This window comes from Diplodia corticola (assembly GCF_001883845.1).
Source record: "Diplodia corticola strain CBS 112549 chromosome Unknown scaffold27, whole genome shotgun sequence".
Lineage (NCBI taxonomy): Eukaryota > Fungi > Ascomycota > Dothideomycetes > Botryosphaeriales > Botryosphaeriaceae > Diplodia > Diplodia corticola.
The window spans coordinates 20,516-33,382 of record NW_017971506.1 but is presented as its reverse complement, the minus strand read 5'-3'; the positions used below and the strand labels follow the sequence as shown (position 1 = coordinate 33,382).

General features: G+C 57.7%; 2 protein-coding genes across 2 annotated transcripts; both read left to right on the top strand.

Moving 5' to 3' along the window:
- Nucleotides 1–488: 488 nt before the first annotated feature.
- On the top strand, nt 489–1,179 carry BKCO1_270009 (uncharacterized protein; the record flags this gene model as incomplete). The annotated part of the gene is made up of 2 exons (XM_020273624.1): nt 489–620; nt 691–1,179. 2 exons carry the CDS (start codon nt 489–491, stop codon nt 1,177–1,179), a joined length of 621 nt encoding a protein of 206 aa, XP_020130143.1.
- A 446-nt stretch (nt 1,180–1,625) lies between these two features.
- On the top strand, nt 1,626–2,580 carry BKCO1_270008 (ribulose-phosphate 3-epimerase; the record flags this gene model as incomplete). The annotated part of the gene is made up of 3 exons (XM_020273613.1): nt 1,626–1,868; nt 2,002–2,250; nt 2,320–2,580. 3 exons carry the CDS (start codon nt 1,626–1,628, stop codon nt 2,578–2,580), a joined length of 753 nt encoding a protein of 250 aa, XP_020130144.1.
- Nucleotides 2,581–12,867: the final 10,287 nt, after the last annotated feature.

Sequence of the window (12,867 nt, the reverse complement as noted above, 5' to 3'; positions counted from 1 at the left end):
TGCAGGTGAAGCATCACGCTCCAAGATTTCTATTCGAGCCTGTCCCACGGCACGCATCTCAAGGTCATGATGACCCTCTGCGGCTTCTACGGCAGGCTCGCGGTAAGCCATCCAAATTGCATCTTGCTTATGCATGCTTCGCAAGAAATGATACGCTCCGCTGGCATGGCTACTTTGACCTTGAATTTGTGTAAATCTTTGAGCATCAATGAAATGTCTTGTCAGTTGGTCAGTCTTTGGAACTCGGTGCAGACCGGCGGCCATGCCAGCAAACGCACTTTCTACGCTGTCTGATGCGTAGCGGGAAAGCGGTACACTCCAACTTGGGAAAGCACTCGGCTTCTTCAACTTCCTTCTCGCTCAACGCGCGACTCGCTTGGCACTTGCCTCCTGTGGAAACCTCTTTGCTATATCATGTCTTCTTCAACCAACCATCCTGTTCCATCCACCATACATCTACATACATGACCCAACAGCCTATCTCAGTCATGGATAGACCCCCATCGCAATTTCTCGAAGAGCTGCTCAGGACAAAGCTAGCTGAAATCGAGGACATTAAAGACCAAATCGAAGCCGAAGCATCCAACCGTAGCGACGCCGACACGGAGCAGATCAAGCGGGTAGGCTCAACTCACCCCCATCTCCACCTCCCTTCACCCCATAGTCAGTAGAACTGACGGGCGGAAATAGAAATATGTCAGATTAATGTCTCTTCCCGACTCCAGCTCTGAAAGGGACGTGGAATTTAAGCCACTGCACCCCAACTGCCTCCTAGCCCAGCTTTCCCACACGCTCAATGGCATGCGCAGCACAATGGACTACTACGAACTCATGGCCCACCTGGTCAACCAGATGGCGGAGCATAAAATCGACAACATACCTTTCCACAAAATCACCGAGGATGAGGTCAATGCGCTGGCGGCTTTGGCAGAAGACCGGAATGTCAAAGCGAAGTACGTGCCCAAGAGGAAGCTGAAGGCTTCGCAGATGGTGGATGAAGGGTTGATGGTGAGCCTGAGAGATAAGGTTGTGCAGGCTGAAGAGGAGGAAAAGAAGAAGAAGGAAAAGAAGAAGAAGGAAAAGAAGAAGAAGGAAAAGAGGAAGAAGGAAAAGGAGATCGAGGAGAGCGAGAGTGGAGAAGAGGGTAATCCGAAGAAACGTCGACGTGCGTCTTCTTAAGCCTGAGACATGATTACCATCGCTTGAAAACAGTGGCATTAGCAAATAGAGCTCCAAATCATCGTTTAAAACCTTGGGTCCCGTGCGTCGCCTGCTATTAGCGGCGGTCTTTCCGAGTCGAATTACAGCCAATGGGCAAAAAGAAGGTTGTAGTAGCATGAGCGTGAGAGCGTGACGGCGTGACGGCGTGACTCGATGCCCGAGAGCTCCGAAGCTTTGCCCCACCAACTACAGCCCCTCCGACCTCACGGACGATCGCTCTGCAAAACCTCTACACAAATCCTTGACACCACCACCACCATCCACCCCAATCCTCAATCCCAACCCACACCGACCGCTCGACCGCTCGACCGCTCGACCGCCGACCGCGCCTCGAACCCCGCCTTCGCCCTCCGCTTCCGAACCTCCCGAACCGCCCCCCCACCACCGAAATCCAGACGAACAAAATGTCTCCGCCCGCGATAATAGCTCCCTCCATCCTCTCCGCCGACTTCGCCGCCCTCGGCCAAGCCTGCGCCGACACCATCGCCCAAGGCGCCGACTGGCTACACATCGACATCATGGACGGCCACTTCGTGCCCAACATGACCTTCGGCGCCCCCGTCGTCACAAAGATCCGCCGACACGTCGACCCGCCGAAGAAAGCGTATGGGAAGGGCACCTTTGATTGTCATATGATGGTCATGGAGGTGAGTTGTCTGTCACTTTCTTCTGGGGGAGGAGGAAGAGAGGAGGGAACCGACAAAAAAAGAGAGAGAGAGAGAGAGAGAGAGAGAGAGAGACAGGGGATCGAATCGAGCGCTTGCTAACGGCTTCGCACAGCCCAAACGCTGGGTCAAGGACTTCAAAGCCGCGGGCTGCAACCTCTACTGCTTCCACTACGAAGCCGCCGTCAACTCGACCGCGGCCGACACGCCCTCGGGCACGAGCGACGCCAAGACCAGCCCCAAGGAGCTGATCCGCTACATCCACGACCAAGGCCTGCAGGCCGGCATCGCCATCAAGCCCGGCACCGCCGTCGACGTGCTGTGGGACATTCTCGACAACCCGGTCAAGGAGGAGGTGCCGGATGTAAGTAGCCTTACGCGCAAGAAAAAGAAGAGAAAAAAAAAACAACCCCGGCTGACACATCACTGCCAGATGGTCCTCGTCATGACCGTCGAGCCCGGCTTCGGCGGGCAGTCCTTCATGGCCGACCAGCTGCCCAAGGTCACGAAGCTCCGCGAACGCTACCCGGACCTGCCCATCGAGGTCGACGGCGGCTTGTCGGAGAAGACGATCGCGCCCGCCGCCGATGCGGGGGCTAACGTCATTGTTGCCGGCAGCGCCGTGTTCGGTGCGGCGGATCCCGGCCAGGTGATTGCGCGGTTGAGGGAGGAGGTCGAAGGGAGGAGGAAGTGACTGCGTCAGCCGTCGTCGTCGTTTGATGTGGATTCTGGGCTTGGGGGAAAGAGGAAGCTGTGAGGGGAGACTGGAGGACATGGTGTAATTTGGAGAGTTGGCTGGCGATTTTTGGGGGCGGGGCATTGGTGGTTGATGGGTCTCAGGAGCAGCACGGAAATATTGAGATAGAGAAAAGAAAGAGTCTTCAAAGGCATTGCAAAGGTAGAGCCCGACGACCGTGAGGTTTTCCCGGTGGAGATTGCTTGAAAGATGGGGATAGAGAGGAATGAGGACAGTGAGACCCAAGCTTACTGACTGACCTGCCGTTCGACAACAGCAAACGGCTTTCCTTTGAGCATTCTGCTGAGGGCTGAAGCTGTATATATGCGCCGGTTACGCTTTGCGAGCTGTTGCTTGGAGGTGGTCTTGGTCATGCGCCTTCAGCTACTAGCACTGGAAGGAGGGGAGCACCAGTTTGATGAGAGATCCGCACTTGGGGATCCCGATTCGCTGAATCACGAAGGTGTACCCAGTGGATGTCTGAATCATGCGAGCTGACTTTCGGACCATGTTGTGCTGTATCCAACAGGCTCAGCCGAACAGTGCAACGAGGCGTAAAGCCATAGAGCAGATATGAAGAGCAAAGGAGGAATGACTTTTGCAATTACCGCCCGCTTAACCCAATTCCAGCAATACCAATCAATCGAATGAGACGTCCGGTCCAGATGTTCAGCAAGAGTCTATCAACGATCGCCCTCGACATGGGAATTGAAGGTACTCACCGTGCTTGCTCAAGAAGGCGTCTGGTCTAGTGTTCGGCCTCGGAGACCAGAGGTAGGTACATCTCTAGTCTTCCATGTGGAAGACGCCGGAACCACAATCATCCATCCGACTTCACCCGCAACAAAACCCACGATCGACGCCACTAAAGCCAGCTTCCCGGCCATTTCATTATCCAAAAATCACCTCATCCTCGCGCCACATACGTGACACGCGCAGAAGCACGTCAGGAAAGACAAGCAAATGCCGAGGACGAGGGGAAGTAGCCACATCGCGGTGGAGCCTTTCCCCGGGAAGAACGAGCAGCCCCAGATCTTGCCCGTTTCCCCGGCCGGGGAAAGCGAACGACCCCGGCGCCTTGTCGAACCACCCACCCCCATCCGTCCAGCGGCGATCCCCGCACCACCACCCTGTCTCCCTCTCCCAAACCTGCCCCGAACACACCGAGTCCGGAAACCAGTTGCGTCAAACGCGCCGGCAGCACATCTACGGGAATCCCCGCCCGATGCGATACCCCAAGAACTGTGTCACATAAGAGAAAAACCGGGGCCCGCGTGCGTGCGGCTCCGCCCATACTGTGCCACATGTGAGAAAAACAGAAAAGAGAACGACGATGGGCGGCAGGGCAGGCAAATGTACAGGGGGGTTCTACGTCCGCCCGCCAGAGCGAAGTTGCTTTTTCCACAGAAAACCGCGATACTGACCTACCATACCGCCAAACCGAGCATAACCCTCCGGTCCTAACCTCTCACGTCCCCAGAGCAATTTCGGACTCCCTTGTAGCGATTTTCAGCGCTGGCGATCCGCTGCAAGAAGGAAGGCTGTACATAATAGTGCGCAGAAAACGTGCGACGGCCAGCCACATGGCGCGATGATGCCGTAACGACGCACGTCCAGCGCTCTCCAGCCATGTACCTCACCCTTCTTGCCGCCGCAATATCCCCAAGACTTGAACGAGAATATGCCGAAAAGGAAACGTGCCACCGCCACAACCTCACCCCCTCCTTTCCCCTTCTCTCTCCCTCCTCCCTGGGCGCGCACACCAGGTCCCGGGCTTCGGTTCTGTGAAAGGCATCTCGGCAAAATCTCACACACACACATACATACATACACGGGCTGCAGCTCCGGCCGCCGGGTCCAGACCTTCTTCTTTTTTTCTTTCTTTCTTTTTTTTTCGCCCGCGCGCCTTATTCCCCAGCTCTGCTCGCCGAAGTCGTCCCAACGTGCGTGTGCCATTGATATTTCCTTGACTTCCCCCCCGCCTTTCTGAGGACATTCTGCTCCATTATTTTTTATTTGGATCTCGTAAGCGCAGGACAGACATTACGAGACCTTTTTTTTCCTTCCTTTTTTTCCTTACCGTGTACATGTCTAAGAATCCACCGACCTCAACATCAACCAGTCAGTCCACATTGGAAATGGAATAATTTCGCTTGCTGCCTTGCTTTGCTCGCTAATTGTTTGCCCTCTCTGCCTAGCTAATCCCCAATTTTTTTCCTTTTTTTTTTTCGTTGCTCTGGTGCCCCGTCGGCTGCAGGGAGGAGAGAGTGGGGGTGGAGGGAAAGGGAATGGGGGAGGAGAAGAAGAAGGAGAAGGAGGAGGAGGAGGAGGAGCGGACGGAACAGGGTGTGTTGGTTTTTTGCTCGCATTGCCGCCGCATGCGCGAGCCGGTCGCGCCATGCCCGTTATGGCAACTACACATGTTCCTCGTGGAAAAGAACCCATGCCTTTCGGTCGGCGATGACACGCGCGCGACACGGACTCGGGTCCGGATGCGAAAACGAGCCGAAGAGTGGTGGTGGTAGCATTGCGTCCGGGAATTGACCATGACGATGACCAAAAGCCAAAGGCGCGGTTGAGAGGATCTCTCTTTCCCTGTTTCTGATCTTGTTGTTGTAGAGAATATAGAGGATATGAGTCCTGAATCCACGGCCTCATCTTCGTCCACGACGCAGAAGGATGGGAACAAAGAAGAGAAGAAAGGAAAGAGATCATCCACACCAGATCGTCCATGGTCGACACATGATCCGCAGATCCTCGGCCCACTATCTACATCTTCCTCTTTTTGTTTTCTTTCCAAGCAGCAGGGAGGTAGGCCGCGGAGAAAGACCGAAGGTCTGATAGTAGAATGATCACCGTTGTAGCCAAGAAAAGATGAGCATCAGAGTATACGTACATGAGAAGGCCCGTGAAAAAGACAGACTGTGAAGGAGGCGGGCAGGTGGTGGTGCAAATAGAAAAAAAAAAAGAGGGCCAGTCAACCAGAGCAGAGAAAAGAAACAAGAGAAAGGAAAAGAGAAAGCGAATAGGATTGCCACTTTTCCCCCTCCCACCGGACCCAACGCCGAACCGGACCAAGCGGATAAGGGAAGTGAGAAGTAGGCGATATGCGGATGAGTAAGGCCGTTCGTTGTTGGTGGACAGGGAAAAGCGGTGCATGCGAAGTGTGATTGGACCGACATGGGGCGGGTGGGAGGTCGGACGAACCAAGCGGTCGGGCTCTTTCGAATGACTGGGGTCGTGATGGTGGTGGAAGGAATGACTGGGGGGGTGATGGAGTGATGGAGGGGGCCGCGGCGCAGACAGTGGGGGCAATGGAGAAAAGGTGACAGGGGGCACCGTGGTTCTCTGAAGTAGAAACTGATGCCATGCGCGCACTGACTCATGGTGAGAGAGGGAGAGACAAGAGATATGGAGCAGAATTAGGGCTCGATGCACCGCGCGTGCGTTGTACTACCTGGGGCTGGTTTGAAGCAACGGTCGGTGCGGACTTGACTCTTCTTTGCGCAGTCGACGTGCGCGTCCCGTTGGTCGCGTCAGTCTCCACCCGCCAATGGGACAAGGGTTCGCATGAGGGAAAGTGGGAACTCCCGCCATGCAATGTGCGTCAGACACGAGCTTATCTGCAGGTTTGCTGTTCTGCTGCTCTTCCACCGTGGCCCATCTGGTCTGGACGGCGACGAATGAATTCCTGAGAGGTTGCGGCGGCAATCCGAGGACACAGAGGAAGAGGATGGGTAGAACGGAGGGCCTGGAACTTCTCGTGTATGTGGATGTCCGTTTGTGGACTCATCGGCAGTGGAGACAATGTATACAGAGCTGCGGGGACCCCTTCTCTGCCTTGTGCGTTTCGTCGTAAGCGTCTCGTCCCGTTGCCCGGCCACTTTTACCGTCGCTGCGCTGCTGAGAGCGACCCTTCTGCAGTGCTGCGCTGTTTGGCCAGGAGCCGACCCCAGTGTGCATTATTGATGGGACCCTGCGTCGGCCACCACAATGGCTGTGGGACCGTCCCCGTACCGGCGCTTCTGCAACTTGCCTTGTCAATATGTCTGTCGCCGGATTGGGCAGGATGAGGTGCCGCTGTGACGTCTACTGGGACATATTACAGGGCACTATAGGTCCGAGGTGGCGGAGAAAGTACTCGAGACTGTCGCCATGCTCTTTGCCTTGTTTTGCCCCGTTTGCCTGCTTCGCGCCGTCTAAGTAGGTAGAGTGGTGTTGAGCTCGCTGATTAGCTGGCATCAAGGCGCCCGGAAGCTTCCAACGAAGGACGACAGGCGTCAGCGCAACCGATGCCACACAGCATCGGACAGAGGCCACGGTTTGCAGCCGGCGCATTTGCCGGCAGAGCAGAGACGTATGTGCGAATTAATCAAAGCATGCGGCCGTGAAGATGCAGCGATAGAAGAAGTGAGGGGCCAGCGACCCGGCATGAGCCATCCAGCACCGAAGTGCAAGTCATGATATGAGAGGGCCGATCGATCAAGTCGGTCGATCATGATGAAGATCTAAGATGGCTATTCCCTAGATGTGGGTATTCGAGGCGTCGGAGCCTGCTATGTCAGCGTTATGACGAAGACGCTGTGACTGGGCCCAGGCAGGCGTGACGCCAGCTTCGATGATTTGAGGATTTCGATCGGCAGCGGTCGTATGGCAGAGTGATTGGTGGCTGGTATTCCCCACCGAAACTCTTAAGCGGAGAACCAAGTGAGCCGCACTTGCATTGACGAGGCTGTGCAACAGATAGTAACTTCAGCCACGTACCGACTGCAATACTAGAAGTCCCAGCCTCGATGCATGTTGCGTGCACAATGCCTCGGGCGCCGGCCTGGTTTTGGTAGCGAGCTTGGCCATTCAAACGCAGTCTAGGCACGAAGATCAGCGTGAAGAAGTGCGCGAGGCTTATGGATGAGTAGTAGAGGAGCGGGGTGGGTATTCAGCGTGACCCCTTTCCTGCGAAGGATCCGCCAGCGAGTCAGACTCGTCCTTTTGCTGCTGCCGCACGCTAGTCGGCGACTGCTTAAGCCGACATGCGTGCGTAAGTCGGATCCACTCAGCCAGCCCAAGGATCCTTGTGTTGCTTCCCTCTTCTCCTCACGCTACATCTGTGAATCTTGCAACAAGACAGGATTGTGTAGTCTCCATGCAGCTCTGCGCACGCCACTTACAGGCTACCAAGTAATGAGCGCAGGAAACCACAGGCGAACATGGAGAAGAGCCACTGAACTCACAGGGTTGTAGCCTTTCCAGCACACCGTTGGAGTATGCATGCTAAGGAGCGTCGAGGATTGCAGTCCATCTGGTTCCAGCCGCCGTGCGTTCTTCTGGGCAGACATAGACACCGTCAACATGCTGAAGCTCACGAGGAAAGGATGAGGATCAACCACATCCCACATTCTTGAGGCTCAAGCGAGAACGGTGGGTACGTGTATCGATCTGCCATTGAAGGCATTTGCGCTGGTATTGGTCCCGGCCCGGGCCTGCCTTTGAGGTAGTTGCTGCAGCAATCCAACATTCTCCCTCGAGCCGTGCAGGTATCCGTTATCTGGTGTGACTGTCGATCCTATTGCCACAGTGATCGCCACGTTACTGGTGTGCGAGGTTTGCAAATTGGACTGCGGATCCCCGGGCTCCGGGTAGCATCGCAGTCGACTCCACGATCGGCTCGAGTGCGTACAGTAAAAGCCTAATGATCCTCCAAGGAATTTCAGGAAATGACATCCACGATGGTTGTGCAGGCGGAAATTTGGGTTCAAAAAAGGATGACATCCGAAGAGCGGAGAAGTGGGAGCATGCGAATGGCTAAGCGAGGGTGAAAGTCTAAACTGCATGCCCAGGGATTCATCCGCTGCAGGAAGTGAGGAGACTAGGAGAAATGGAAGCGGCGACGTTGACACGGATTGCCGTCGATGGTGAATGGTTGAAGGGTTGCCAGAAAGCCGAGACAGTCTCTGGCGGCTTTCTGGATGCAGATGCCGCGTGGCTGCACTGTCAGATATACACGAGGCCTCTGAAAACGTCTACTAGTGAAGCTTTGCTGAGCATGCTGCGAGACGGAAGCGCGGCCAGCCGTCCCGTGAGCCTACCGTTGACGGGAAACCGCAAGATCAGAAACCTGCAAGCCCTCCCGCCCAGCCACCTGTAGGCGCCCGGCAGTTGGCCACAACGCTGCCGTCTTGTGACAGCATGCTGGAGAAGCATGTCTAACTGCAGAACTGGCTCAAAGGGCACGCAGCCGCCGCGGGCAGAACGATGAGTTTGATGTTGCTTTTTCAAGACCTCCCACCTCCGCATTCGGCGTTGCATTCGATGTAAAAGAAGGATACATCTCCCCGCTTAGTGCCTCTGTGTGCTGAGTAAGCGGTACCATGGAAAGATTCATGCAGTGAGCCCGGAGAAACCGGTCTTGCGCTGCTTTGGCATCCGAGTCTCACGCGTGGCACAGCATATTGTGCTGCATCTTGTAAGGCTGGCTTCACCATGCCCAACAACCTAAGAAACGCTAATGCCGACTAAAGGGGCTCAGGGCCAATGCAGGACCGTCCGACAACCCGTTCTATCGTCCTCGGTAACGCGTGTCTGACCGGACCGACGGCGTTCCCAATGCACACTTGATTTGAAGGAAAGTATGGGAAGGCGGAAGCAGAAGGAAATACTGCGTGTAAGCGGTTCGCCCTGCAAGGACGCAGCGGCAACTCATCTGGTTGGACAGATCTGACACTGCGCCGACAAATGACGGAGGTCGAAGCTCGGCCCGAAGAGCGTGTAGAAGCGCAAAGTGAGGCTGGCGACGAAAGGTGTCCTCATGACCAGTTTGAGAGGTACAGAAGTTAAACTCGCCGTGAGCACCAAGGGATCGACTGAAAGGCGGTCAAATGATCTGCCGAGTGGCACCTGACACGGGGGAGGATGGAGAGCATGGTGTCTCGAGAATCCCTGATGGAGTCGAAGCAACTGGCAGCGGACGTCGCAGTCATGAAATGGCGTACAAAGGTCATGAAACAGCGTGCGGCTAGTCAATCACCGCGGAGGGCTTCCGGAGGTTGCGGGGCGCATACGTAGTCGGCGGTAGGAGCTGAGCGCCGCAAACGAAAGGCGGGGTACTTGGCAAGTGTCGTTGATAGCGCCAACCGTGGCAATCTCGACCAACACCTCACGGTGATTCTCAAAGGAGTGGACGTGTCGAAACGACTTGTTCAACCTAGAACGCCAGATCCTTATCGTGAGCTAGGCCCAAGCGGTACCGGGGGCCCTCGGTTGGAGAGCGTACAATGCAGTTGACCGGTGCTCGGAATGTCGAGAGGCGGCCCTAATCCGTCTTTGGTAAGGAGATACGAGGCAGGAAAGTCAATCGCCGCGGGTTGCAGGTATGGCGAAACGGAGTTTGTCGAGGAAGACGTGTAGGCATTTTCCAACGACGCCAGCTTTCCCGAGGCAGCGCCGACTGTAGAAGACGTGATTAACAGCGGCGTGCGTAATAAAAGTAGGACAACATGCTGCGGACTGCGGCAGACCAAAGGATCTGACAAGTGCGGTCCCACGAACCTTGGACCGGCCCGGCTGATAGAATAACCCTTCACACCCGCGCGGCACATACAGAAGCGGAAGGCCGGTGGAGTAGCCACTGGCATGAGAAAGATATGTGCTCGTATCTTCGCCATCCTGGCGGCGGCCAGCGATCCAAGGTTCAGCGGCACGGAAGGCCTCTCAATTGCAGGTCCAGGCGGCAAGCCCCCCGGGCCGATGCCGCCAGGGCTTGCTGCTCAGAGCCCGCTCTGCGACTTTCATGTGTTTTCGGCGGATGGCCAAACAGGTGCAAAGGGCGAGGGAAAAGCGGGCTGTGGCAGCTTATATGCATTGCATGCCATGCATGGGCAAATCCTGCGCAATGACGAGCATGGCCAGGGCCGCCACCGGCTCGAACAGGACAATGGCCCTTTGCGGTCCCCTCTTGTGTGCTCCAGGAATTGGCACATCACGGCCTAATAACTGAGGGGCATCGTCATGCCGGTCGTGTTTGCGCGTCTCAACCAAGGGCGGAAGGGTCCACATAATCGTCAACGGCGTTGCCGTCCCTTCCATCATCGCATCGCTATCGAGGACAATAATAACAATAGGCGACCCCTGCGGCCGCGTCGAGCCTCGCCCGAAGCGGCAAGGCGGATCTGAGACGGCGGTGCAACGTCGTAATAGGTTGGTCGTCATCAGCCGCGGGACGGGCAGGCCGGAGCGGTTGACGGGAGCGTCGGCCGTCGGGGCATGTCGGGGGGTTGGCTGGTTGCCGGTAGAGTCGCGTCGGCGGACGGAGGTAAGACGAGGAAACTGAGCCGGGGCGGGACGACGCAAGTGGCAGGGCGGCAGGACGGCAGGACGGCAGGACGGCAGGCCAGCGGGTACCGTTACAGCGGGAGGGGAGGTGTGGGCATCGGGGGATGGCGCGGCTGCAGGACACGTTTGCGGTTGGAGCAGCGAAGCGAGACGGAAGGCTTTTTTTTTTTTTCTCGCGACTTGTGCGACCGAGGGACCAAGGGACGGAAGGCAGGAATGTGTGGGGTGTCAGGTCGGGCACCATGCTGGCTGTATCCAAGAGCGCAGCGATGCGGTCATGGCGCTGTGGCTCCTCAGGCCTGCGCTCGTCTCTAGGTGCGGAGCATTCTGGGAGGCTCCGGCAGGGCACCCATGGAAACCCCCGGCGCGCGACGCACGCCCAAGCTTCCAGCATCAGCGCCAAACACCATACTACGTAGTAGAGTTTGAACCGCAGTTGCAACGCCCTCCGCACCGCACCCGTTTTCATGAAGCAGGAGATATGCACTCATCGGCTCACGCCCCACGCGGGGCTGGAGGGGCGCTGGGCGGGCGCTGGACGGGCGCGGCGGGCGAATGGCGCGGCGGGCAATACAGGCAACTGAGATAAGCTCAAAGCCAGCGGCTGCGGAATGGCATACCCGTCGCCGCGCAGCCAGGGAACAGTGTGTCAATCCGCGACGCCGCAGAGCCACAGCGCACCTGCGTCGAGTGCTGATCGTTGTTTCGATTGCTAATCGCCGAATCGTGGGCTGGGGCCAGGGAGGGTTGGCTCTCTCAGGCTGGAGGCAATAGCGGCCGTCGCCGCGCGTTTCCTACTGGGCCCGAGATGGACCCTCCCGCCGTTGCGGAGAAATTTCAGCAGGACTGGTACGTCGCGCCTGCGCCGGCGCTGGCCGTGGCCTGGCATTCGTGCTCAGGACAACAACAGGCGGCGCATCCATGGCGCGAGTCGGCGGGCGATTTGGCAGTCACGTTCTTTGTGCAGCGCGAAGGGCAGCGGCACGCCATTGGGCGCCAGGATCGCAGAGGCGGAGAATCTCGATAAACCCCGCATCCGCGCGCGGACGTCAGAGCGCCCTCCAGCCCGCGAGCGACCAACAGCGCGATCGCAAAGACGACGTCGCGAGGCCGCCGCGGCTGCAGGGCTGAGGGCGGCCGCGACTTTCTGTGCCCTCTGGCCGCGGCCCCCGGCCCCAGCGCCCAGTCGCCCAGTCGCCCAGCCGGTAGCGAAGATGCGGCGGGCTGCTGCGTCAGGGATGGGGGCATGCAGCATTCCTTATCGCTGCAGCTGCGCTCGCCACGCTGCAGCGTCGTCGGCGACCGAAATGATGCTCGCAGCGCCCCTTGCTGGCTGGCGACGTCGGCAACGCTGGAGCGCGGGGGGCGTTGAGCGGAGAGGATCGGTTTGGCTGCACCACGCACGGGCAGCCCACGCCTCGCGCAGCCGGTGGCTCCAGCGATCGAGACTCGCAACCCCAGCGCCGCGCAGCGCACCTGGATCTGCCATGATCCTCGCTGCTGGCAGCCCGCGCGCGCCTGATTTGCCCTGGCGCGGCTTAGCGGAAGCATCATCAACGGTAACGGTGACCACGGCGGTGCATGGAGCGCCGATCCTGGCTGTTTTCGCCCACGCCCTGCTAGTTCTTTCGCGCCGCCTCGTCGCCGAATCCTAGGTGAGCCCAGGCCCTACGTGCCGCGACGCACGCCCGCCAACTCCACCTGGAGCGCCTCCACTCTGCAGGCCCCAAGCGCTGCAATTTTACCTCGATGCTTCCAGCACTGCTCTCCCCGAGCGTCAAATACCTCTCAGCGTTCCACCCTCGCCGCCCTCAAACCCGCGCCCTTCCCCGCATTGTACGTGCCGGGGCTTCCCAGCTGCCAGCTAGAGCCCTCTTCACCACCCGGGCCCTCCCTGGATCCTTGCTTATCGTGCGA